This window comes from Dendropsophus ebraccatus, chromosome 1, assembly GCF_027789765.1.
Source record: "Dendropsophus ebraccatus isolate aDenEbr1 chromosome 1, aDenEbr1.pat, whole genome shotgun sequence".
NCBI classification, from domain to species: Eukaryota; Metazoa; Chordata; class Amphibia; order Anura; family Hylidae; genus Dendropsophus; species Dendropsophus ebraccatus.
In genome coordinates this window covers 207,963,426-207,987,779 of record NC_091454.1, presented here as the reverse complement: position 1 = coordinate 207,987,779, position 24,354 = coordinate 207,963,426, and the positions used below count along the sequence as shown (strand labels likewise).

The 24,354-nt window shown below is 42.5% G+C and overlaps 1 protein-coding gene across 1 annotated transcript; it reads left to right on the top strand.

The window, feature by feature from the left end:
- Nucleotides 1–494: 494 nt before the first annotated feature.
- LOC138784241 (adhesion G protein-coupled receptor E3-like) lies at nucleotides 495–24,354 on the top strand. Its single transcript, XM_069959749.1, has 17 exons — nucleotides 495–615; nucleotides 1,237–1,416; nucleotides 2,598–2,687; nucleotides 3,656–3,823; nucleotides 4,477–4,538; nucleotides 6,102–6,182; nucleotides 8,051–8,219; nucleotides 15,721–15,831; nucleotides 15,910–16,097; nucleotides 16,791–16,958; nucleotides 17,564–17,758; nucleotides 20,309–20,544; nucleotides 21,154–21,214; nucleotides 21,300–21,391; nucleotides 22,999–23,167; nucleotides 23,264–23,362; nucleotides 24,166–24,354. The coding sequence occupies exons 1-17, from the start codon at nucleotides 495–497 to the stop codon at nucleotides 24,187–24,189; spliced, it is 2,214 nt and encodes a 737-aa protein (XP_069815850.1). The 3' UTR covers nucleotides 24,190–24,354.

Here is a 24,354-nt window from a genome sequence, read left to right as displayed (position 1 = left end):
GTGCAAAGTGCAGAAATGAGACACAAGGAGGGAGATTCATGACGGCTACGGCCGGGGCGTACACCAGGACAAAGCCACAGATCCTCCTCTTCTCCCTGGCGTATGGCTGCCATATCCTCCGCGCACCTAATGGACGGGAAGGGGGCGTGACAGGGCAGGGAGGAGCTGTGGCCTCCTCCTGCACCTGACTGCCTACGCCGGATACAGGGCCGGATGGGTTTACTATTAGGCGTGTGCCTCTTAATAAATCTGGTCGGGTAAAAAGGGGCGGGGCTTTATGTAAGACTCGTACTCGTACACCGTTTTTCATAAACGTCCCCTTGTAGTCCCTGAAACAACATGAACACTTTCTTCTCCAAATCCACTACACTCCAATTGTTTTAGCACAAAGTAGGATGTTAGTGTTTTTAGCACAGATAACTGGGTACTCGGTCACTGTCCCTTTGCATTTGCATTGGATTTCCTTTAGGGGAAGTCTGTGATGTGTTATTAGCATGTGTACGTGTGGTTACCGATGCCAATGCAGTGAATACACAGGATCCGTAGAAAGTCTAGGCCAGCTTACCCACCTGTTCACTGATCCACACACGGAGAAACGTCACCAACCAAAAGCAGGTGATTCAGTAAAAGACGTAGAAGCTTTATTAAAGATCCTTTAAAATATCCAGAAAACACACAAATGTGTCTGAAGTCTCTAGATGTGTTTGAAGCGCATGCATACTCCCAGTTTCTCATCTTTCCTCAAAGGGATATTTTAGAGAAAAAGAATTGTTTTCAATCATATTTGTAAATTACTTCTATTAAAAAATCTCAAGTCTTCCAGTACTTATCAGCTGCTTTAAGTCCTGCAGGAAGTGGTTTTATTCTCTCCAGTCTGACAAAGTTCTCTCTGCTGCCACCTCTGTCCATGTCAGGAACTGTCCAGAGCAGAAGAGGTTTTCTATGGGGATTTACTACTACTATAGACAGTTCCTGACATTGACAGAGGTGGCAGCAGAGAGCACTGTGTCAGACTGGAAAGAATACACCACTTCCTGCAGGACATACAGCAGCTGATAAGTACTGGAAGGATTAGGATTTTTTAATAGAAGTCATTTATGAGTCGATTTGAAAAGTATTTCTTTCCCCGTAGTACCCCATTGGATATATAATAGAGATGATATTATAAAGGTTATAAACTCTATCCTGTAACCTGTAGTTTATATATAATTCTTTATTGAATGCTCTTTACTATAGGGCTTCGTATCCTTCCTCCTGAAGCCATTAATTTTACAAAGTGTGATCTATCTCTGAATCAATGTCCGGCTAATTCCACCTGTGAGGAAACAAACCATGGCGACTACTGCGCATGTCACAGCACCCACTATAATGACAAGGACAAGCTGACCATCACATACCCGGGGGGAGAGTGTCTCGGTAATGTGCACAGACTATTCCTTGTATTATTATTATTGTGTAGGACACAATCACAATCTGTGGCCTACCACTTGCCATTTATAATACTAATATGCAAAAAAGAGTCCAAGAAGCCTTATTTAAGAGTCTCGAAACACAGGCCGGATATTTTTCCAGGGAAGGACCTGGCCAAGGGGGTGACTCCGGTAAGGAGACCACCAAACCACCTTGTCCCTTTCAGTCAATATCCAACTCAATTAACAAGTTTAAATATATGACAAGGGAAAAACCAAGGCCGGGTATCCATCCACCGACAGCTGTTTCGGGGTGTTGCTCCTCATCAGTGTGGAGTAGGATTCTGGCTAGGCGGGAGCAATACCTATTAGACCACCATGGTAAATAGATCAGTGATCTCAGGGAGAGAAGAAGCTAAAAAAAGAGAAAACCGAGGTGCATTGTATTGATACTGGCAGAGAGGCCTTTGGGCACCTTCGAATCCCCGCGGTTACGTCTTCACCTCTTTAGTTACAACCCTAGAATTAATGTCTAGAAATATTGGGGGAGATTTATCAAACATGGTGTAAAGTGAAACTGGCTCAGTTGCCCCTAGCAACCAATCAGATTCCACCTTTCATTCCTCACAGACTCTTTGGAAAATAAAAGGTGGAATCTGATTGGTTGCTAGGGGCAACTGAGCCAGTTTCACTTTACACCATGTTTGATAAATCTCCTCCATTATCTAAAGAATCTTTCTAGGGAGAAAACAATGGCTCCCAAGGGGTTAATTTCAATGTCTCGCTAAGGTCATGAACATATGTACCAGCTATAGTCAGCTCCCTGGTAACATTTCAGGACACACTCCTAACATCCCCGTAAACAGCTCTAATAACAATCATTGGCGACATTTTTAGCGATGTCCGTGCAGCCCTTGAAATTATACATACCTCTCTGTGCTCCCTGAAGTCCTGCTAGCTTCTGAAGTGACAGGCCGCTTAGCCAATCACCAGGACAGTGCCATAGCTAGTGATTGGTCTGTTGCTTCAGACACTGAGGGGTGCAGGCAGAAGCTAGCAGGACATCAGGGAGCGCGGAGAGGTATGTATAACTACATATGGATTTTTTTTATCCATGTTGCTTATTTGTGTATTTATTCCCGTCACATTTTCCATACTTTTGTCTGATTCATACGTTTTATCCTCCAGAACGTTGTCAATTAGGAAAACCCTTCCCATGTTCCTGTTATGCTGGATTTATTACTAAGCCAAATGAAAATGGACTCTATGCATGCACAGGTAAGAATCTGGCCACAGGGTATTAAGAAGTCTGGGCTCAGTAATGTTGGTCATACCAAGTGTTTCGCAAAAGGGCACTTACTGTAGTTTCACTTATCTCTATTGATGAGAGATGAGAGGGAAACTTTGATTTACCTTTTAGGAACAGTGAGGAACATATTCAGCAGACAGACTGACTCGGGTACACATGTGATTTTACTCCACACACTGCATCAGTATGTACTTTTGCAGCCTCTGTTTTTTGTTACTGTTTTAATGCTGCAGGATTACCTCAGGGCCAGCAGAGGGAGTTACTCCCTGTATTGTACAGCAGTCTGCAGGAAGCTGAACACTGCAGGAAGCTGCATGCACAGTCTCTCCCACTGATACAGAAAAAAACAGGACATCCAGTGTGGTCCATTGGTTGCTTGGTGGCCATGTTGACATATGTGTGCGCAGCTTGTACATGGTGACCAGAACCATTGTTTGGAAAAAACTAAATGCGGTTTAGCATACATGATAATGTGACGTTGGCCAACAGACACTTCGTAGCAGTTCCAGTGCAGGTCCAGTACTTGACAGTGTAGTAATGGTTGTAAACAGAAAGGAAGTTCCCGTATTACTTTGATAAGCATGTGGAGGTAAGTAAGCTGTATAACAATGTTCAAATATAAATTAAAGGGTTTTTCTGTAGTTTTCAATAGTAGGTCTTAGCAATGTATGATCTACGGGGATGTCCATTGATCAACAGAATAAAGGGGTTAGGGTGTTATCTGCAGTGTTATAGCCCCTTTATCATTCTAAATGGTGGATATCATAGCAGTCTCCCACCAATCATACATTGAAATGGATAAATCCTAAGGATAAGCCGTCAAATAAAAAAAAAAACCATTCACTCACTGTTTCATAAAATTTTATACACTTCCTTTGGGAATTTGGTGGTCAACATGGGTCAGAATACTTACACATTTATATTTATTTCTCATCAGTCTTAGTTACGACTGCTAGCCCACTTCTGACATCAAGTGTGAACACGGGAAACACTGGAACATACACGCAACCAGGCGGTTATATGGAATCAGGAGGATATACGGAACCAGGAGGGTATACGCAATCGGGAATGCATACGCAACCAGTAACAATGTCAGCACAACCAGGTGAGAACTTCATAAAAGTAAGAATCCCAGTGCGAGATGTTAATTCTTTCACTGATTTCTTCCATTTGTTAGGTCATGTGTAGAGATGAGCGAACCTGGAGCATGCTCGAGTCCATCCGAACCCGAACTTTCGGCATTTGATTAGTGGTGGCGGCTGAACGTGGATAAAGCCCTAAGGCTATGTGGAAAACATGGATATAGTCATTGGCTGTATCCATGTTTTCCAGACAACCTTAGAGCTTTATCCAAGTTCAGCAGCCCCAGCTAATCAAATGCCGAATGTTCGGGTTCGGATCGATTCAAACCCGTACCCCGTTCGCTCATCTCTAGTCATGTGTAAGATGCCAAGTAAAATGTGACTTCAGGATTTCTTCTTTTTTCTGAAAAAGGAGCAGTGAGGAAACTTTTTTTTTGAATATTCAAATGTACCCATATATTCTGAGATCAGGACAAAGATTGATTTCCATGGCAATTCCATATATATGGGAGTAACAGAAGATGAATGCCAGGAGGCCTGGAGAATGGTGGAGCACATTGTGAAACCACCATCTTGGGAAGAAATAGAGATTTTCCTGCCCATGCGTAGAATAAAAATATATGCAGAATGAGCTGTGTTAGTAAATGTAACGCATTACTCTCTTCTCTCTTCGCAGTTAATGACCGATGTCAAATTATTAAACCTGAGCAGGAAAAGTGTGAAAATCATAATGACACGGTATGTAATGCTATTAAATACGTATGTTAGCTGATAACTGTATACAGGCCCAGAGTGTAGATGGTGCTAACAGGCAGGAACCGGGGCAGCTGTTGGATAATGTGGTCACAGTGTAGGCACGAGGGTGATACAGCTGGAAACCGGGCTCCTGACCATGCGGGAATACTGGGCATGCGATTCTTCGTTGTCCTTAGTCAGGGCACCAATTATCACACCAATGCCAAGGTTCAGAAACAACGGTAGTTGTATATTTATTGTAACGGTGGTAACTAGTAGCAACAGTCTCTCCGGATGCAACTGGGAATAAGGTAAACTTGAATAAAGCAGAGTAATGGGTGATGCTGCAATAGGCTGTGAGAGTAGCGTGCTGAATGATGGGAGTAGTAGTGAAACTAAAGTTGAGATGCTGGGTGGAATGAGACTTGAATGAAATACTTGCTGTTGATGATTAGAGAAGATGATGATGAGAGGAACTGAAGAATGACTGAAGAATCGACACCCAGATGAGAATCTTGAGACTTGAGACAGGAACACAGCCAGTGGACTGGAGCAGCAGAGCACACGCAGGCCTCTCTCTTAGCAGGGAGAGAGAACAGACACAGAACTTGTCTCCTGAAGGTGGAGGACAAGACAAGACTGACAGGAACAGCAGAGCAACACACCTTATCCCCTCTGGGGCAGGAGATAGACTGAGGTAGAACAAGAAGTCACATGGTAACCCCAGCCAAAAGCTCGATGACCATTGGAGTTACCATGGAAGCAGGGCACAGTCACGTGACATCCAGCCATTGCATCATCACACCATTAGGCATAAACAGAAAAATATACATGAGAAGTACCATACTTGAACAATGGGAGGCGACATAATACCATTAGGCACTGATACCTGAATATACATGGAATAAATGAATGGAATAGCAGACCTGAATACTGCAGGGGTGACACAATACACGCAGTTTGCAGTGGACCATAGCTTTCCAGAACAGAACTGGTTATAATAAAAGTATGAGCATAAGAAGGGCTGTTCTGGGACACTGCACATGTTATCTGACGAAGGAAGTCAAGCTCCTGAAACGCGTTATATCTGGCTATTAGCAATAAACTCCATTTCCCTGACTCTGGCTATCGTGGGCATTTCTTTGGACAGCGCTGGTAAAAAGAACCTTCCTTTCTTTTTTTATTTTATATCGTCTATACGGGACCTTTCTGGGAGCATCTTGTTTGTGTACTACCAGCTTCAGCAGTCCTCGGTTCCCCAGCCACAACACATACAGTATCCTGTAGACTATACAGACATTGGTACCCCCACAAATCATGACGGGTGATATGCACAAAGCCCAAAGGGCAAATAAGTGAGCAGTTCCACATCACCGGTTGCTCTTGTCCCACCTACTAAGGTTTTACACAAGGTGCTGGGCCGCTCTCTTTTTTCTTCTTTTTTTCCCTTTTTCCATTTAGTTTCACTTTAAGAAAAGAAAATACTAGAAGTATACTGGAGATGGAAATCATTTTGTGGTAATACATTGTAAGCCCCCCTGGTTAATTTTCTTAATTTTCCTATAGGATCCTGTGTGCACTTTCTTGAAATCCATGTTGAATATTAAGGAAGATGCCTGTAAGAGAAATCTCAGCAATACTGTCCAGGTAAGCGAAGAAATGATAAGATTTGAACCATCCTTACTTCCTCTTCTTCTTTGTATCCAACACCAATGGAGAGAAAAGGAGGTGGTTTCAAAAGGCGCTCTTGCCCAACTTCAGTGTCCTCATCGGGAGCAGGGTGACACCATCCGACGGACACTGGGAGCCAGGGCCGTATTTACCACTAGGCACCCGTGGTCCGGTGCCTAGGGCAGCACCTTGAAGGGGGGCAGCACCAGGAAGCAAGGGGAAGGAAACTACTTTTTTTTTTTTTTTTAGTCTCACACCTCCCGTTCAGACTTGTCAGTAAATCTGGTGTCTTTTCGAGGGGGGAGGGGGTGGTTAGACTGATCAGATTTCAATATGATGTTCAGAATCTAGAAAATCATGATGCTAATGGGTGAAGGAAGATGGGGCGTCTTCAGGTTTAGTGCCTAGGGCAGCAGCAGCTGTTAATACGGCCCTGCCGGGAGTAGGCTAGAAAGTAACTTCTGGGTCACAATGCAAAATGTATAGCAAAGTTCTCACCTACCATGTACCATTTTTAATACTTGTTTTTTTTATTGCACCTTAGGCCGTCTCTGGCACCATAACCAAGGTGCTGCTACCTCTACTCCCATAGCAAGTCATGTTACTTTTCTACAGTCTGGAAACAGGCTACAGTTTTTTAGGTTCACATCCTGAAGCGAGTCTCCTACCTTCCTGTGTACCATAATTGATGTGACGATTTAGACACAGGACATATCATCAAGACCTTATAGGTTATATATTTCACTCATCCCATAAGAAATAGACCTTGACGGCAAGTAGTTTTCACCAAAGTCAATTCCAAATGGGGCTGTCTTCTGGTAGACTTTTTTTTCAGGGCAGTTTTAGAAGTAGCCATAGACAATGTAGAACATGCAATTTCATACAATATTCTAATAAATTTAATCTAGCGTCTCAACTGAATATCAAATCTATGATATCGGGGCCAATATTAATTGCAATACCAAAAATGTTATTTAGCTGGTGACTTTTACTTTTTGTTCCAAGCAATATGTGGAGTGTGCTACTACACATGTAAAAATGTATTTTTAACATTTTTACAATGAGCTATGGGATGACATGGTCCATCTGTTGCCGCCAATGGCTGTGCCGACAACTACAGGGCTGCTGAAGCCCCGGTCCTTGCACAGTTAGGGCCCTATTACACAGAGCAATAAGCGTGATTCGGCTGATTATCACTACGTGTAATAGAGACAATGATTGGTCGATGAAATGATCATTGACTGATCGTTTCTTTAGGTCCAGACCTAAAATCATCCGCTTACCGCACATAGCTACATGTAGCAGTAACTTGCGGCAAGTGGCTGACAATTCAACCAAATTTTTTACATTACCTATCCACGTTCCTGGTCTCCTCTTGCACTCTGCCTCCACCCCCCCTTCAAGCCTGGCAGCTCACTGGCTTCGGGGGTCCCGGCTGTCAACTCTGACAGGCCTCTCTGAAGCCTCAATCCACGGGATCAGGGAGGAGGCAGAGCGCAGCAGGAGACCGGGAACGTGGACAGGTAATGTAAAAACTGTTTAGACAAAGTCTGCACGGACATTGCTAACGATGTCCATGCAGCCCTTGTAAACGATTATCCGGCTGTGTAATAGGCCCAATGAACGAGCGCCAATCTAGCAGATCGGCGCTTGTTTACAATATTATTTGGCTGCCATCGGCCCATGTTTGTCATCACTCTTGATTCTTACTAGTTTGGATCATGAACATTGGGTACAATAAACCATCAAAATGGACCTAAATCCCGCTATGTAGTTGGTACAACAACTTGTGACATCTACAATACAGCCAGTAGTCATTGAATAGTCTATATTTCCTCATCTAGAAAGTGGCATCTCAGATCATTGACCTTCTCAATCAAACTTCCTTGGAAAATTTGGACTTCTTTGCCCTCCAAACCGTTTTTGTTGCAATAATAGAGAATGTGGAGATCTCGCTACTGGCCTCTTTCTCTACAAACCCTAAGGATGAGCGAATAGACTCTGATGAAATTGGTGAGAAGATAAACATGGATTATAAATAGTTTTTTTCATGGGTAGGAAATGTATATCAGTATGATACAGGTTATTTACCAACCTTCAACAGTTCACCAATGCCCCCCATATGAGTAGGTACATCCTATTCCTCAGATGTGTTCAAACCTCCCTATGAACACATAGCCTTAGATCGAATGGTGTCCTATACAGGACCTTCTATTGACCTTGTTTTGGTGCACCATATTGTTAAGGTTAAATTTATATGTTGACCTCTCTCTATGGAGAGAAGCCAAAAACCCAGGTAAAGGATGGTTTTTTAATTATATCTAGAGTTGGAATCCTGCAGTATTACCAGCTCGTTACTTATACGTCATGGACACAGATAAGACAATGTATCATGATTATAAGCCTGGAGAAAATGGCCCAAGTTTTATTATGGTAATCACATTTTATAGACAGATAAAATATAGGGTGGTAACAAATGCTAATAAGACATAGATGAGGCGGTGCTAGTGATTTAGATATTCAGTCATGCGCAATGGCATCTATATTAGTATTCATTATTATTATTCAAAAAGGTTAGAACAATACATTCTGTGCAATGATACTTTCACATTATTCCCACTGTAACAGACAGGCAACTTTCCTCTGAGAACGGCCTTGGACGCTGATAAACATGTCTCTGAGGGAAATAGTTCTTGAGACAAAACATTCTTTCTAGTGTCCATATCAGAAGTTTTCCAAGGTAAGAAATGGTCCAACTATAAGTTAACCCTATCAGGGACTCTCTAATGTGCTGGAGCTTCTGAGCAAGAGGCCTATATATATGTGTATTCATATAGGTACGGTGCAGGTAGGTAAAATCGCATCGCTGGCCTTATCATTCCCCCATTTGACATCCGTGGAGCATGGATATGGTTCATCACTGGTGGTTGGGTCGTAGCCGGAGGTTTTAAGGACTCCACCCTCAGTCGCAGGTTGATCAAGGGACCACAGGTGAAAACATCCTCCAAGTACTAGTACAGCATCCAACCTCCAGAAATGTCCAGGCGGCACAGATTCAAGAGAACCGATAAGAGAAAGAAAGCATAGTAACGTTAGTCTCTTATATGAGGGTGAAGCTTCTTCCTGTTTGTCGAGGTTTTATACGAGAGAAAATACACATGAACACTTTTACTGAAAAACAGATCAGTATTATGCATAAGACCACTTGGAAGAGACCCTGAAGGACTCCCATTAGTTTATGGGCATCACCATAGGATAGACAAAAATAGTACCATACGTTTTATTGAAAGTTATAGATGGCGGAACAAACTTACAGCAGATGTGGTAGTAAGATCTGCAATAACCGAAAGAAAATACTAAACAATGGGCGAGTCTGTATAGTATACATCAATATACAGCTTAGTTACAACAAAACAAATAAAAGCTTATTATCAATACCCAAACTAATATATGTATATGACAAATACCTCTCCGGATTTTATCAAAATAACCAAACCTTATTGTCTCATCACTCCTGTCCCTAAGATTTGTCCCTAATCTTGACTACAGATGTAGCCCCCTTCTCTAGGTCCCTTTACCGTAGAACTGCTTTAAAGGTAAGACAATCCTCCGTCCCGAACCTAACTAGTCTCCTGTCACTCCTACGTCTCCCTGTGACACTGAGTGATCAGACAATAAGTTCTTCACTGTATATAACAGACGTGACTCTATCACAAGGACTCTACCACTTTGGTATCATGTGGGTATTGGAAAGTCACAAAAACTAACTTTAAAAAGTTTCTGAAAATAAAAAGTTTAGATGTGAACAAATCTTATCTCATGGCAAAAGCAAAATGAAAAGTTGATTGATACATAAACCAAAAACAGCATAACAGGTGAATGCAATAAAATCTCCACAATGTGACCTACTATGTAACCACTAGATTCACTTATAATAACCAATTAGTGAATTCACAATCTTCAGTAAGGGATTCTAAAAATTTCCACTTCTTTTTAGTCTTTTTACTTCATTTTGTACCTAGAAAACGTCTTTATGATTAGATCACACAGGACTAATGACTGGTCGCATGGTCACATCTCTTCCTGTACATAATCATATAGTATTATACATACACCAATAATATGAAGTGACTGGGCGCTTATTACCGATATAATATTTGGATCCTACTGAATTGTCTCTTGTTTCACTGAGATCATCACATATTACACATAAAATAACCACCATAGAAATAACAGCAAAGTGTAAACGATACATCACCTAAGGTTTCAAAGCCTTTTTATGAGAATAATATATATCATATGATCCTTTTTGTAATAGTAGCATTGGTATGGATCCTTTATCCTTAAACCCATCTTTTGACTGACAGGCCTCTTTACAGACACTTGGATTCTTGGCCTCAGTTATATCGCTTCTTTTAAGGCCACTAATATCACCTCAGACATTGGCTTTGTCGTCTCCCATAGTTTTGGCTGACCTATAAAGAAGACACCAATACAGACAAGGACATACCTGTATAGGCCACCTGTGGCAGGTGGATGACGTCCACTTACATTCCCTAAAACAGGCAGGAAGATGACAGACTATGCAGACAGGCACTTTACGGTGTTACTTACAGTAGGTTATGACAGGTGTAGATAATACAGCCCTACACAACCCTCTTTGCTATATTTGTTGTCCCCTGGGCCGCCCAATGTGAGGATACTACATCACATTACACATGGCTTCCTTCTGCTGGTTTTGTCAGATAACTTACAGTGGGATACAAGGCAGGCGGCAAATAGTTATTGGATGCCATCTTCACCCTGTACCTCTTCTCCATCCGCTGGTCTCACAGCTTGTTGCTGATTGTCTCTGGAAAAGACTTAAAAACAAACAGATCCACATCTCCTCCTCCACCTGTACACTATGTACGGTTACCTCAGGAAGAGACTGGAAACATCTCCCCATTCCCTTGTACGCTTTGTACACTGTTACCTTGGGAAGAGCACAGAAACCACCGCATCACCAGCTTTATCCATCATCCATCACCCTTTTTGGCATCAGGGTTTGTCAGCGTGAACGTTGCGTCAGCCGCTCTATGGCAGCTTTTTGGTAAGCCCAGGGACCAAACAAATCTCTAATTTGCCAATTAACCCATAATGGTGGGCTTCATATAGACATCTGCACAGTTACCTTCAACCATCCTACATGTCTCAGTGATTGTCCTCACCTCCAGCTTATAGCAGGAGCGGTTTCTGCAGTGGAACGTCACTCTGCATGGCGGTCACCATATATCCTTGCGTCTTGTGTCATCCATCTTTGAAAAGTCTGAGATAATCTACAATGAAAACTTTTAAACTTTCATTAATATTTGGGCTTTCAATTACATTTTCATCTTTCACAATTTAAAATATCAAACACAATAAGTAACAAAAACATCCTTATTCAAAAATAAAAAATTTGTACGGTGTTTAAAAAAATTTAAAACATCAAAATTGGCTACTCCATCAAAATGGGCTGCTCCCATTTCCATTCACCTCTATCCCCTCCCCCATTTGAATCTACATCAATAGGCAACAGAGATGCTGGATTCAATGCACTTAGCACAAGATATATATATATTGGGGGGGCATAAGGAGTGCAGACTGGAGCCATGGACATGGGTTTGGTTTTTACTAGGGATAAAAGTACATATATATTCATGAGCTAAGTCTGCTATAATCATCACAAAACTGTTACCCCTAAAAATAAAAACATTAAAAAAATTAAATGAATTCGCTGAAATGAATATTCCTTCCATACGCTGCTCTTATCAGTAAACAGAACGCTCTGTACCTCACTTCTAACCTTGAGCAGTGAGCAGTAAAATCATAGATACAAGAGTTAAAATTTCTTGGAAGTTTTTTTTTTTTTTTTTTTCTTTTTTTTTCTAACATCCTTGAAGTTACAGAAGATATCAGCGCTGTGCTCTTATGCACCAGACTGTAACCTTGGACAGTGGCACACATACTTATAACTTAGTAGGAAAAAAAAACAATTTGCGTAGAACTTATTAGGATAGATGTGTACACATATATACACATATATATATATAAAGACTTGTTAAATAAAGTTACATAGAAATATATATTACAGTAGTAAGTTACTACTCCTTAGAAGTATATATATTTTACTATAGTAAACTACTTCTTCTTTGAAATATCATACATTGGGGACACACACTTAAAGAAAATCTGCTTACAATATATATTGGGATACATATATATACTTTTTAAATAAATGTGTAAGTTACAGTAATAAGTTACTACAGGCTCCTTATACCATTGAGTTCTTAATAAGTGCACAAAATTCTGCGTTTGATCTTTACCAATTATCACTTTTCTCTTGACATTCCTAATAAAACGTACTTTTTCTCTCTGACTCCTACTGACACTTCCGTATAACAATCTTATACACTAATAGGTCTAATAGACCCAGCTCCTTCAAACAGTCTCATTGCTTTTCCCTCCAACAAACCTTTGTCTAACTTTCTTCACCATCAGGTAATAATATTCATTAATAAATGTGCAAAACAGTTGTTAGACTCTATCGGAGAGTCCTGTGCCCGCCCCCTCAGTGACACTAAGCAGTATGGGCGGAGGACAGAAATGCCAGGAGTTAAAATGGCCACCGGACTAGATAACCGGATATAGGGGTGTTGGCTTAGGGCATGGTTTTGAGACGTCACAATTATAATGGAGACGTGGATGATATGGGGAGTGTTTGGCTTTCCGTCGCCATCTTTGAGGGCTGATTACAGAAAAGTGGCGTACACAAATAAGCAAATGTTCCACGGTCGGGACAACAGAAAATGATCAACATTTTGTAACACGTAACATACTTCTAAAGGGGAACACCAGCTTAGTAAGACTGGCTGAAATACAGTATAATGTAGGAGCGTACATTACATTACACTAACAGCTCTGATTCTTTTTTTTTTTTTTTTCTAATGCTGCTTGCATGTGATCTGCAGCTCTCAGAGCTGGTTGATGGCCTTGTACAAAACATAACAAATAACACACAAAAAAAACTTTGTATGCTGCTTCACTACGCAGCATTAATTAACCTCTTCAGCTCTCTCAGTACTGTATCTAGCAATGAGCTGGACTGTTCTCCTTGTCTGAGTACGTGGCTTTGTACTCAGACACTTACATGGCAATATACACTATTTGAGGTTAGGCTTTTCGCAGGATCTGGGGTTTGTATACAGATATAAACTGGGTACAATGGTGTAACATAATGATGTGGCTTGGGTCTGCCACACACACTACAATATTCTGTCTTATCTAGATATTGTTGGTCACCGGCACATGTCCACCCAGCTGGACCTGTGCTTCCCACCCATTATCCTAAATGTTTTCCTTCTGTCTGACCCTCTGGCTCTCATCTCTCTATCTACTCCACACCCTCCTCTCTTAGAACTCTAATCCTTGATTCCCCCTTAGGGATAGTACTTCGATTAACCCCTAAGATTCCTGGAAATTTCAAGGACCCATTTGCCCTGCATGTTACATGTAGGTCTGGTTACCTACCCACAAGGCAAAAATAAGTGTGCACAGGAGTGTAAGGGGTTTCCCAGGTGTTGGTCAGAGAGCCAGAGGTTGGTGGGGCTAAGGCATGTATCTGCCTTCATATCAAGCCTCCTAAAGATCTGTTCTAGATCTTGCACTGCATCTTTACATGCCCATCGCTATCTTCCTTAACTTCACATCAGCTTCACATAAACTTCTTGTGGAGACTGGTGATCCCTTTTTTTAGAGAATAACTGTCTCATCCTTGCTCAGCTAATCCCTAGGTAGCGTATTGGGGAACGAAACCTAAACCTTAGGTTTTAACAAGCACAGCCGCTATAGGCCCAGCCGTCACAGTGACACACTATGGCGACGCACTACAGCAACCTTGCTATAGGCCCAGCCGTCACAGTGACACACTATGGCGACGCACTACAGCAACCTACTGTCCCTCGTTGCTAATTCCTCCTAGGGGGCAAGGGGGTAAGTCACAGATCTTCTGACCTGCTCTCTACCACAGTACAAGCACAAATAATGGGATCAATACAAGTATTGTTCCCGCTGCTCGAGACAGATATCACTTATCAGGAACCCGTTCACTCCAAAAGTTATATGCCTACTGTCTGTGACCTCGCAGCTGTTCTCGATGCCATGCTGTATTACAAGGGTTAAGCATTAATCACAGCCTCCCCGTAAGGACGCAGAAGTGAATAAGTTCGGCAATCCCTTTCCTTAATTCAGCATAAATACAGCAACAGCTTATCTCAATCACACAACAGTTTGCGACGGCAATGCAGCACTTTAACCTTGTCCTATCCTGGGTTACAGAGTTCTTTGTCTAACAAATAGACTCAGCTTTACAAACATATATAGAGAACACAGGTGTGACGGGAATCTGATTAGATCCGTTCCCCTGAGGCGCAGATAGTACGTAAGAAAGGAAAGTCTTTCTTACCTGGCCAGTTATATCTGCGCGTCCGATGACGGATAAATCACCACATCCCGTCAGTCTGCGTTCTAGTTTGCAAGCGGCTGAGTCCCTGCCAAGGGCGCCAAATGTTAAGGTTAAATTTATATGTTGACCTCTCTCTATGGAGAGAAGCCAAAAACCCAGGTAAAGGATGGTTTTTTAATTATATCTAGAGTTGGAATCCTGCAGTATTACCAGCTCGTTACTTATACGTCATGGACACAGATAAGACAATGTATCATGATTATAAGCCTGGAGAAAATGGCCCAAGTTTTATTATGGTAATCACATTTTATAGACAGATAAAATATAGGGTGGTAACAAATGCTAATAAGACATAGATGAGGCGGTGCTAGTGATTTAGATATTCAGTCATGCGCAATGGCATCTATATTAGTATTCATTATTATTATTCAAAAAGGTTAGAACAATACATTCTGTGCAATGATACTTTCACATTATTCCCACTGTAACAGACAGGCAACTTTCCTCTGAGAACGGCCTTGGACGCTGATAAACATGTCTCTGAGGGAAATAGTTCTTGAGACAAAACATTCTTTCTAGTGTCCATATCAGAAGTTTTCCAAGGTAAGAAATGGTCCAACTATAAGTTAACCCTATCAGGGACTCTCTAATGTGCTGGAGCTTCTGAGCAAGAGGCCTATATATATGTGTATTCATATAGGTACGGTGCAGGTAGGTAAAATCGCATCGCTGGCCTTATCAATATAATGCCCAAATATAACTGCCTTTCTGCAGGCTCAGGCATCAAGTATTGGATCATAGGTTCACCATCAGGCCATTGAAACCACTGGGCACCTATTTAGTAGTGACGAGTAGTACATGCAGGTCACATACCCCCTAAGGCTAGGCTTGGATTCATATTAGTAAAGGTGTGGTAATAAGAGTACTGACGTGGCATTGTTGACTAGTAATATACAAAGGAGGGAGTGTTATAGTGCCCATATCTAAGAGCAATTCACCATGTGAGGTCTTCTTTCCTATCTTCTATAGAGGCTAAAATGAAGGTTTCCGATGACGATCGTGGTAAAAGACATTACTTTATCTTAAGAGTCGAAGACAACATAATGGAAGTGCCATGTCCAGTTGTAAACTCCATAGATGGTAAACGTGGAGTGCACTGTACTGGATAGACACTTATATTACTTGATTGGGATGTTTATTTTGTTATGTGTTTACCAGGTGGTGCCATGTTTATCTCATACAGAGGACTAAGCTCCAGGGTAAATGGCAGTATTCTTGCCGCTCTTGGGGATTCTGGTCAATCAATGAGAGAAGAAGTGATCTCCCTAGTGGTTGGTGGAGCCATCACAAGTTCCAGTACCGACAACCTGGACCCTCCGGTGACCTTCAAATTGAAACATCTGATGGTCAGTACAAGAACTTACCACCATGTATATGTGATCAGGGTCATCGTCACTAATACTTCACTTTGAAAGCTTGATTTCCTTGTTTGCCACAAAGCCGTAGCTAGTCCAAACATTGGCATATGTGCCCCACACAATGCCACATTCCAAGGTTGTTTTTCGGAATAAGCAATGTCAGAGAGGTACAGTGGGCCTTATACAGGCCCACATGGGTTTATTATGACTACCTTTCCTCTTAAAGGCTATAAGGAGATGTAATCTGATGAAGGGCTATCTTCATGTATAATCACATAGAAGAATTTTTCTAACTTTGTCCAGGAAATCTAGGAGATCTAATAGGAGCTTGGAGCTTGTGACGGCCATTGCAGTGGAACACAAGTAGGCCTTGAGCACTTTTTATATAATCTTTAGGAAAGAGGCAAGCCTGTCTGACCGGAGTGACAGAGTAACTTTTTGGAGTGGAAAGTGAGGGTCTACATGTACTTCTAACAACCAACCACTTTAGGAGCACAAAAGGTTCAAGTCCAGAAACCACCAAATATAGGAGAATGGATCCAGTACTGATTAAAGTAGAAAAACTTCAACCTTTATTCAAAACTATACACCGAACATAAAACCGTATCAAAGCAAAATGATTTATCCATACATCCAAGTGTGAGATATAAAATAACCTTGTATATCTGCCTACTTCTATAGCCTGTAAAACCCTCCCACACTGTACGGTGCGTATTCTGGGACACAGAAAATGAAGCTTGGTCTACCCGTGGATGTATAACTGAGGAGTCACAGCGAGAGAAGAGTACAAAGTGCGTCTGCACACATCTCTCCACCTTTGCTGTCATCATGGCACCCACTGAAATCCAGGTGATGTAATTATAATGGCTGACCCATTACCTGTTTATTGTGATTTAGTAGACATCGTATAGTTTGTATAATGTGTAATAGTTAGATGTGTTCAAACTATGGGATTACGCAACATAGCCTGGTACAGCATTATCATCACTAACCCCATGGATTTTGAATGATGTTGCAGTGCACCTTCTCTATCGCTGCTCTATTCAGGTGGGCACTTTTGTGATAAGTCGGGGTTCCAGCAGTCATACCCTCTCTGGTCAGACACTTACCACTTATCATGTGGTGTTAAGTCATAAGTTGTCTTTTTGGTAAAAGGTCCTTTAAGTTTTGCTTTTCGACAGTCCCACCAGCTTGACCACATTTGATTGTCTCCCCATCTGGCTACTTTTCCAGCCATTCAATGTTTTCGTATTTGTTGGTTTACATTCTTTCGTCAAGAGAAAAATCATATGTCTTTGGTGTGATAAGACCTAGGATCACAGGAGGAATATGGCCAAAATTTTTTAAATTGCTTAAGATAGTCTTAATAAATTCCTCCATACTGTTCTATAGAAAACCATTTCAAGGCTCTTCAAGTACAGTTTCTAAGCCTCTTATTGTTTTCTCATCTACAGGAGGACACCGGCTTGAGACTGATCTCCATCATTGGCCTCAGTATATCTCTCATCTGCTTGTTTCTCTCTTTTCTCACCTTCTCCCTCTGTCGGTCTCTGAGAAGTGCCCACACCTCTATTCTAATGGTTCTTTGCGGATGTCTCTTCTTGGGCCAACTTCTTCTTTTGGTGGGGCTGGAACAAACCTGGAATAAGGTAACTCTGGTTTATACTTTTCAGGAATTTTAGAGCTAATACTGTTCTTCAGGCTTCAGTATGACCACAGTCCATTGTCTAGTTTCAGATACTTTAATGCGTCTCATTGAAAATACAGTTCAGTCAGCAGGCAGCATGTTCTAGAGCACGAGTAACAGCATGGAAATATCATTATTTGTGAGAAAAGGTTATATAACTAATAATTTATTCATTTAAAATCTGCTTATTCTACATTTAGGAGACTAGTGGGCGGTCCTGCATACAGAGATGGTTGCCAACAGGGCCGGCTCCAGCTTTTTGTGGGCCCTTGGGCGACAGAGCCTCGGCGGGCCCCTTTGAGGAGCAAATCATGGAGAGACAGGAGAGGAAAGATTTGCAGCAGAAGAAACATGCGGCTGCTGCATATCTTTCTCCTCCTGTATCTCCTGATCTCTGCAGTAGTCAGGACTCTAGAGGAGTCAGACCCAGTCACAGGATTATATATATATATCATGCTGGTGCTGCTAGTTCTCTAGTATACAGCTCCTTCTGTGTGTGTGTGTGTGTGTGTAGGTATATATATACATACACACACACAGAGCAGGAGCTGTATACTAGAGAACTAGAAGCACCAGCATTATATATATATATATATATATATATATATATATATATATATATATTTATTTATAATATGAACATGGTGAGACCCCTAGTTCTCCTATATACAGGCCCTGCAGTGATATACAGTGTGTGTGTATATATATATATATATATATATATATATATACACACACACACACACACACTGTATATCACTGCAGGGCCTGAATATAGGAGAACTAGAGGTCTCACCATGTTCATATGATAGATAGGAGATAGGGAAATAGATAGATAGATAGATAGATAGATAGATACAGATATCTAGTTGTTTTGTGTATAGAGGTCCTGCTGTAATATATATATATATATATATATATATATATATATCCTGCTGTAATAGATATAGATATATTACAGCAGGACCTCTATACACAAAACAAGTAGAAGAACCAGCACATACAGGACACTTAGTTTGCAGAGCCTACCTGCTGCCCTCTATCAGGTCATGTGTCCGATCACATGACCCATGACATCATCAAAGGTCCTTCAGACTCAAAGGTCCTCTTTCCTACTCGGCTGTAGGGAAGATTTGTGATGGAAGACAGGTGCTCGGGGGCCCCAGTATGGATCGGCGGGCCCCTAACTGTCACATGCGGCCTCTAGGGGCCCAGTCCCCTTTGTTACTACACTTTTTATTCTTTTTTACTAACAAAAAAAATGTAGTAACAAACGGGAGTGGGCCCCTAGAGGAGCTGGGGGCCCCGGCATTTGCCCTACTTAGCCGGGTGCTGACGCCGGCCCTGGTTGCCAATCACTGAGTTGGACCACCAACTGGAGACCAAAGTCTAGAATGAACAGAGGGTTAAATTAATAAGTTCTACTAAATATTTTTCCACAAAAAATGTGCTACCAATTACATTTTTGTACCCAGTTCCCATTAAGTTCCAATAGAGCCTTGCCTGGTATACCTGAGATTTCAGTTCTTGTACCCTCTTGGCAAATAGACCATCTGTAAGGGAACAAGGACCTGCATAGAATACAGGGACAGACAGAGCGAGCCCTAGCGCTAGACCCCCCCCCCCCCTCAACACTGTCCCTGCCTACTTTCTGGTTTTGCTCTAGGCTTCAAGCGACTGGATGGCAGTCCTTATGCTGAGTAAACGCCCTATTACACAGAACGATAATCGTCCTGTGTAAAAGAACACAATCATCAGCCAACATGAACGATGTCGGCTGATCGCTGTAGTCATATAACAGCAATCATATAGCTGATCATATAGAAGCTGTCTGCTGCCGTCGCTCCGTGGAATAGGAGCGGTGGCGGCAGCAGACTACTGCTATATGCTATGGGCTGCCCAAGCAATGTCCCAGAGAACAAGTAAACTTCTTGAGATGTCAAGGTCCTTCTCCAGGGAGTGATTGGATCAGCCCTCTGACATCCAGACCTCAAAGAACACAGGCCGCCAGGGAAGGGCAATAAGTGGAGAAGGCAACTGTCAATCACTACTCAGTCTAACTTCAGAGGCCGGCTCTGCAGTTGCCATGGCGGCTGCAGGCAGAAACCGGGTAGATACCGGAGAGCAGGCAGAAGCAACAGGGAGCGAGAGAGGTATGTATGAACTTTATTTTTAAGGGCTGCACGGACATCTCTAACAGTATATATATACAGCCCTTGCTGTACGGTAGTCGATCTGTGTAATAGGCTCTAGCAGATCGGAGCTCGTTTACATTTATGATCGGGCCATGTAATACGGTCCTAGGGCTAGCAGAAGAAACCAGATGGTTGAAGTTGAACCTGCCAGTCACCACACAATTCAGGCATTGAATCATGGGCAAAACATATGGCATCTGGTCATATGTTACACACAGAGGACCGCGCTGAGTTCTGAACAGGTGTGTACATAACGTCATCACTGCTTATAACCTGATATCGCAGCCTGATATAACTCTTCACTATCTGTATCTCAGATCCTGTGTTCGGTGATTGCCGGCAGTCTACAGTTCATCTTCCTCTGCGCATTCTGCTGGATGTCTCTGGAAAGCGTCCTTCTCTTCTTGACCGTCCGAAACTTACAAGCTGTGAATTATATGAAGTCTCAGCGCTCTTATTTCCCATATGTCTGTTTGATTGGGTTTGGGATCCCTGCCATTATAATGGTTATATCAGCATCACTATATCCAGATACCTATGGTGGGGAGACACAGTAAGTTACATCACTGACTATGGGAAAATTTAGATGTACCAAATGGGAACTGATCCAGCGCCCGCCGAATCCATCTATGGGGGTTGATTATTGCTGCTCGTGCTAAGTAACATCACTGATCCAAGCTCAGGTAGTCTCAAGCTACCTACCACCACCAGTGCCATGCTAGAGGATGTTTTTTAATGGACCTATTACACAAAACAGTTATTGGATGTACTTGACCGATTACTGATCGTGGTCTTTCAACTGGTTGAAAAACCCTGATCATGATAGCGATGGTCTGCTGGACGCTGCCACTAGCAAGAGCAGCAGCGGTAGCAGACCACTGCTATCTTCAGATCATCCGGGCTGTCCCTCCCGCAGCTTCCCATGGGCGCCCCCTCCTCCCTGCTCACTGTCTGTGCATGTAATAGCACAGGCAGTGAGTGGGGAATGAGGAGGAAGTAAGCGCTAATCTGACAGCTCTTCCTCCTCTACATCGCTACATGTAATATGGCCCTAAGTTTCCATCTTCTCTGGTCTTCCTTCCAATTTATATAAAACACAGACTTAATGGTGACCACTAATAAAGATGATGACCACTTGGGTTTCTTCTCTGTCTGTCTTTAGTTGTTGGCTCAAAGTTAGTCACATCTGGAGTTTCCTCGGTCCGGTCTGCATGTTCATCTCTGTGAGTATATAGTATCAGAATCAGAAAACCCCATCCTGTTATATCTTGGTAACTCATTTCCTCTTGTCTATAACTCTCCTATTAGATTAATTTCATTCTCTTGGTCCTCACATTCTGGCTCCTCAAGAAGACGTTGGCATCTCTAAACTCCAATGTCTCCACTCTAACGCATACCCGGTGAGCCCAAAAATCTTGAATGTCCATTAGTCGGTATTAAATAGTATAGAGTTAAGCTTCACATTTGATTCAAGGGGTTCAGTGCCACCACTGGGAATGTTAAACATTACCCAGTGTCCATTGAAATCAGTGGGTTGTTTGGATACTGTAGAACAATACAGGTCCTCCAGGACAGGACATGTTATTTGTTACCGTTCTAAACTACGACCAAGAGATTAGGATTCTGAGCATGGATCCCCCACTATTAAAGAGGTTACCCAACTGGTAATGATAGTGGATACCTATCTGATGATAGACTGCGCCACTCAGTTCATTCTCAGTGGAAACCACAGAGACAGCTCAACCCTATTTTTGCCTATTTCCATCAGCTCCAAAAGAGAATAAATGTACAAGTGCCTCTCCTTGAAGACTCCTTAAAGAGTCCTCCTTCTAGGGATCGCGGGGAGCCCAAGTAGTCAGATGCTTATGATCAGAAAGGTAACTTTGCAAGATGGAAAAGCTCCTTTAACAGAATTTACTGATAATGTATATGGGGTGGGTTTTCTAAATTGGAGAACCCTCTTTAACATTGGCTCTATGTAGCATCCTGCTATAGAATATGGGTATATGCACACTGAGGAATAGGTGAGAAACTGAAGAGGAAAGATTTCTACTTGAAATTCCTCACCTATTCAGCTCTGGCAGAATAGGAGCTAAAGTTCAGCCGAATTTGAGCAGAATTCAAACGGAATTCAAACAGAATTCAAGCTCCATTAACTTCTATAGGATTCATCTAGTGGAATCCCCCCAAAGAATTGATGTGTCTTTGGGTAGATGCACACTGAGAAATTCTCGCGGATAACTTGCTCGTTTCATAGACTCCATTCTACGCCCAAAGAATTGACATGTGACAAAAGCGTTTTTTGTCACATGTCAATTCTTTGGGCGTAGAATGGAGTCTATGAAACGAGCAAGTTATCCGCGAGAAGTGGTAGTTTTCCAAAAAACTGCTGGATGTGTGTAAAACCAGCATTAGTGACCTCTGTGTTACCCCCTAATCACTAGGCTGCGCTTTCTCCAAGTTCTTCTGTGCAGAGAACTTCATCTAGTCCTACTCACTGGGATCTGGGGCATACCCATGGGGTGAAAGGCAGAAAAGATGGCTTAAAGGGGTACTCCAGCGTGGGGGCACTTTTGTGCTGGGACCGGGGACGAGGTGGGCGAGGGAAAAGACGTCCACTCACCTCCTCGGCTCCAGCGGCGGGTCCCGCATCACGGCGGTCCGGTGCCCGGTTCCTGGCCGCTTCCGGGTGTCTGACGCGGGATTCCGCTTTCTTCCCTGAGTGGCTGAGCGGACCTGAGACGTTACGTCTCTGGCCCGTGTCAGACACCCCGGAAGCGGGCACCGGACCGCCGCGATGCGGGACCCGCCGCTGGCGGTGAGTAGACGTCTTTTCCCTCGCCCACCTCGTCCCCGGTCTCAGCGCAAAAGTGCCCCCACGCTGGAGTACCCCTTTAAGGTCTATATGAGGAGTGGGATGATGGAGCTTGCCACAATTAAGGGTAATATTTGATGTTAAATGTGAAAAAAATGCAATGACATAATATAACCCTTACTTTCCCTGCAGCCTCCTGGCATTCAAGGCCTTGTCCCAGCTCTTCATACTTGGCTGTACATGGATTATCGGCCTCTTTCAGTTCGGATCTGACTCCATCGTTGCGTCTTACATCTTCACCATCTGCAACAGTCTTCAAGGAGTCTACATCTTCATTGTCCATTGTCTGCTCAACCGCCAGGTCATGCGACTGTCATCACCCTTTGATTCTCCATGATCTGCTTTTCTTAAAGGAGGATTCTGAATATAACTCTCCTTGTCTTACTTTTATTTACAGGTGCGGGAAGAATACAGCCGAGGAATCTGCAGCTTTTATTCTAAGACGTCCATGTCAGACACTGTACTTGGTAGCGTTGTGCCCACAACTCTAAAACCAGTAAGTCTTAGTATTGTCTCATATCCTACTCTCTGCTGAGGTATAGAAGTAACATGTCACACAAGAACATCAGAAAAGCAAACCTGCCTACATCTATTTACTTTATAATCTAATGTTACACAAAATAGATTACCTTAAAGGGGTATATTTCTTCATTTATTGCATAGGAAATAATAAAGGTCCTATTCTTACCTACCAACACCCCCAGGGGTCCTCCTGTCATGTCTTCGGGTGCCATGCTGAATGCTACTTCTTAAACGGTCTCATCTTGGCTGTGACAGCTAACTCAGCCAATCACTGGCCACATTGTTGTCCTGCTTCAGTCAGTGATTGGCTGAGCGGGCATCACTGCAGAGACAAGTCCGGAGTACCCATATAATCTTAAAGGAGAAGTCCGTCAAAAAATTTTAAGTATTGTACTGCCCATAGCTGCGTGGGCTGTGGCTGCTGGAGAGGATGATGGCAGGGGGATGCTCAGTGTCCCTCCAGTGCCCTGTGTCCCCCTGCCATGATCCTCTCCAGCAGCCACAGCCCACACAGCTCTGGGAGTCGGGTCATGACATCACCATTTTATCCAGGAAGTTACATCACCATGTTATCCAGGAAGTGACATCACCATGTTATCCAGGAAGTGACATCACTATGTTATCCAGGAAGTGACATCACCATGTTATCCAGGAAGTGACATCACCATGTTATCCAGGAAGTGAAGCCTTAATAAAAATTTTCGCCTGACCTCTCCTTTAACCCTGCAATTATAATTTCCAGACTCAGAAGTAAATGTTTAATTTTTTTTTTTTTAGCCTCCTGACTCTAATAACCACTAAAATATATGGCAGCGAGTTTTCCTTTCCATCAAGGGTTGATGCCAACGGTGCCATACTACGGAGGACACACCCCTTTGTCAATCTATTCACATATGTTTAATTTAAGTAAAGATGCTGTGATTGTTAATTCGTGTGAAATCAATGGAATAAACATAACTTTTCATA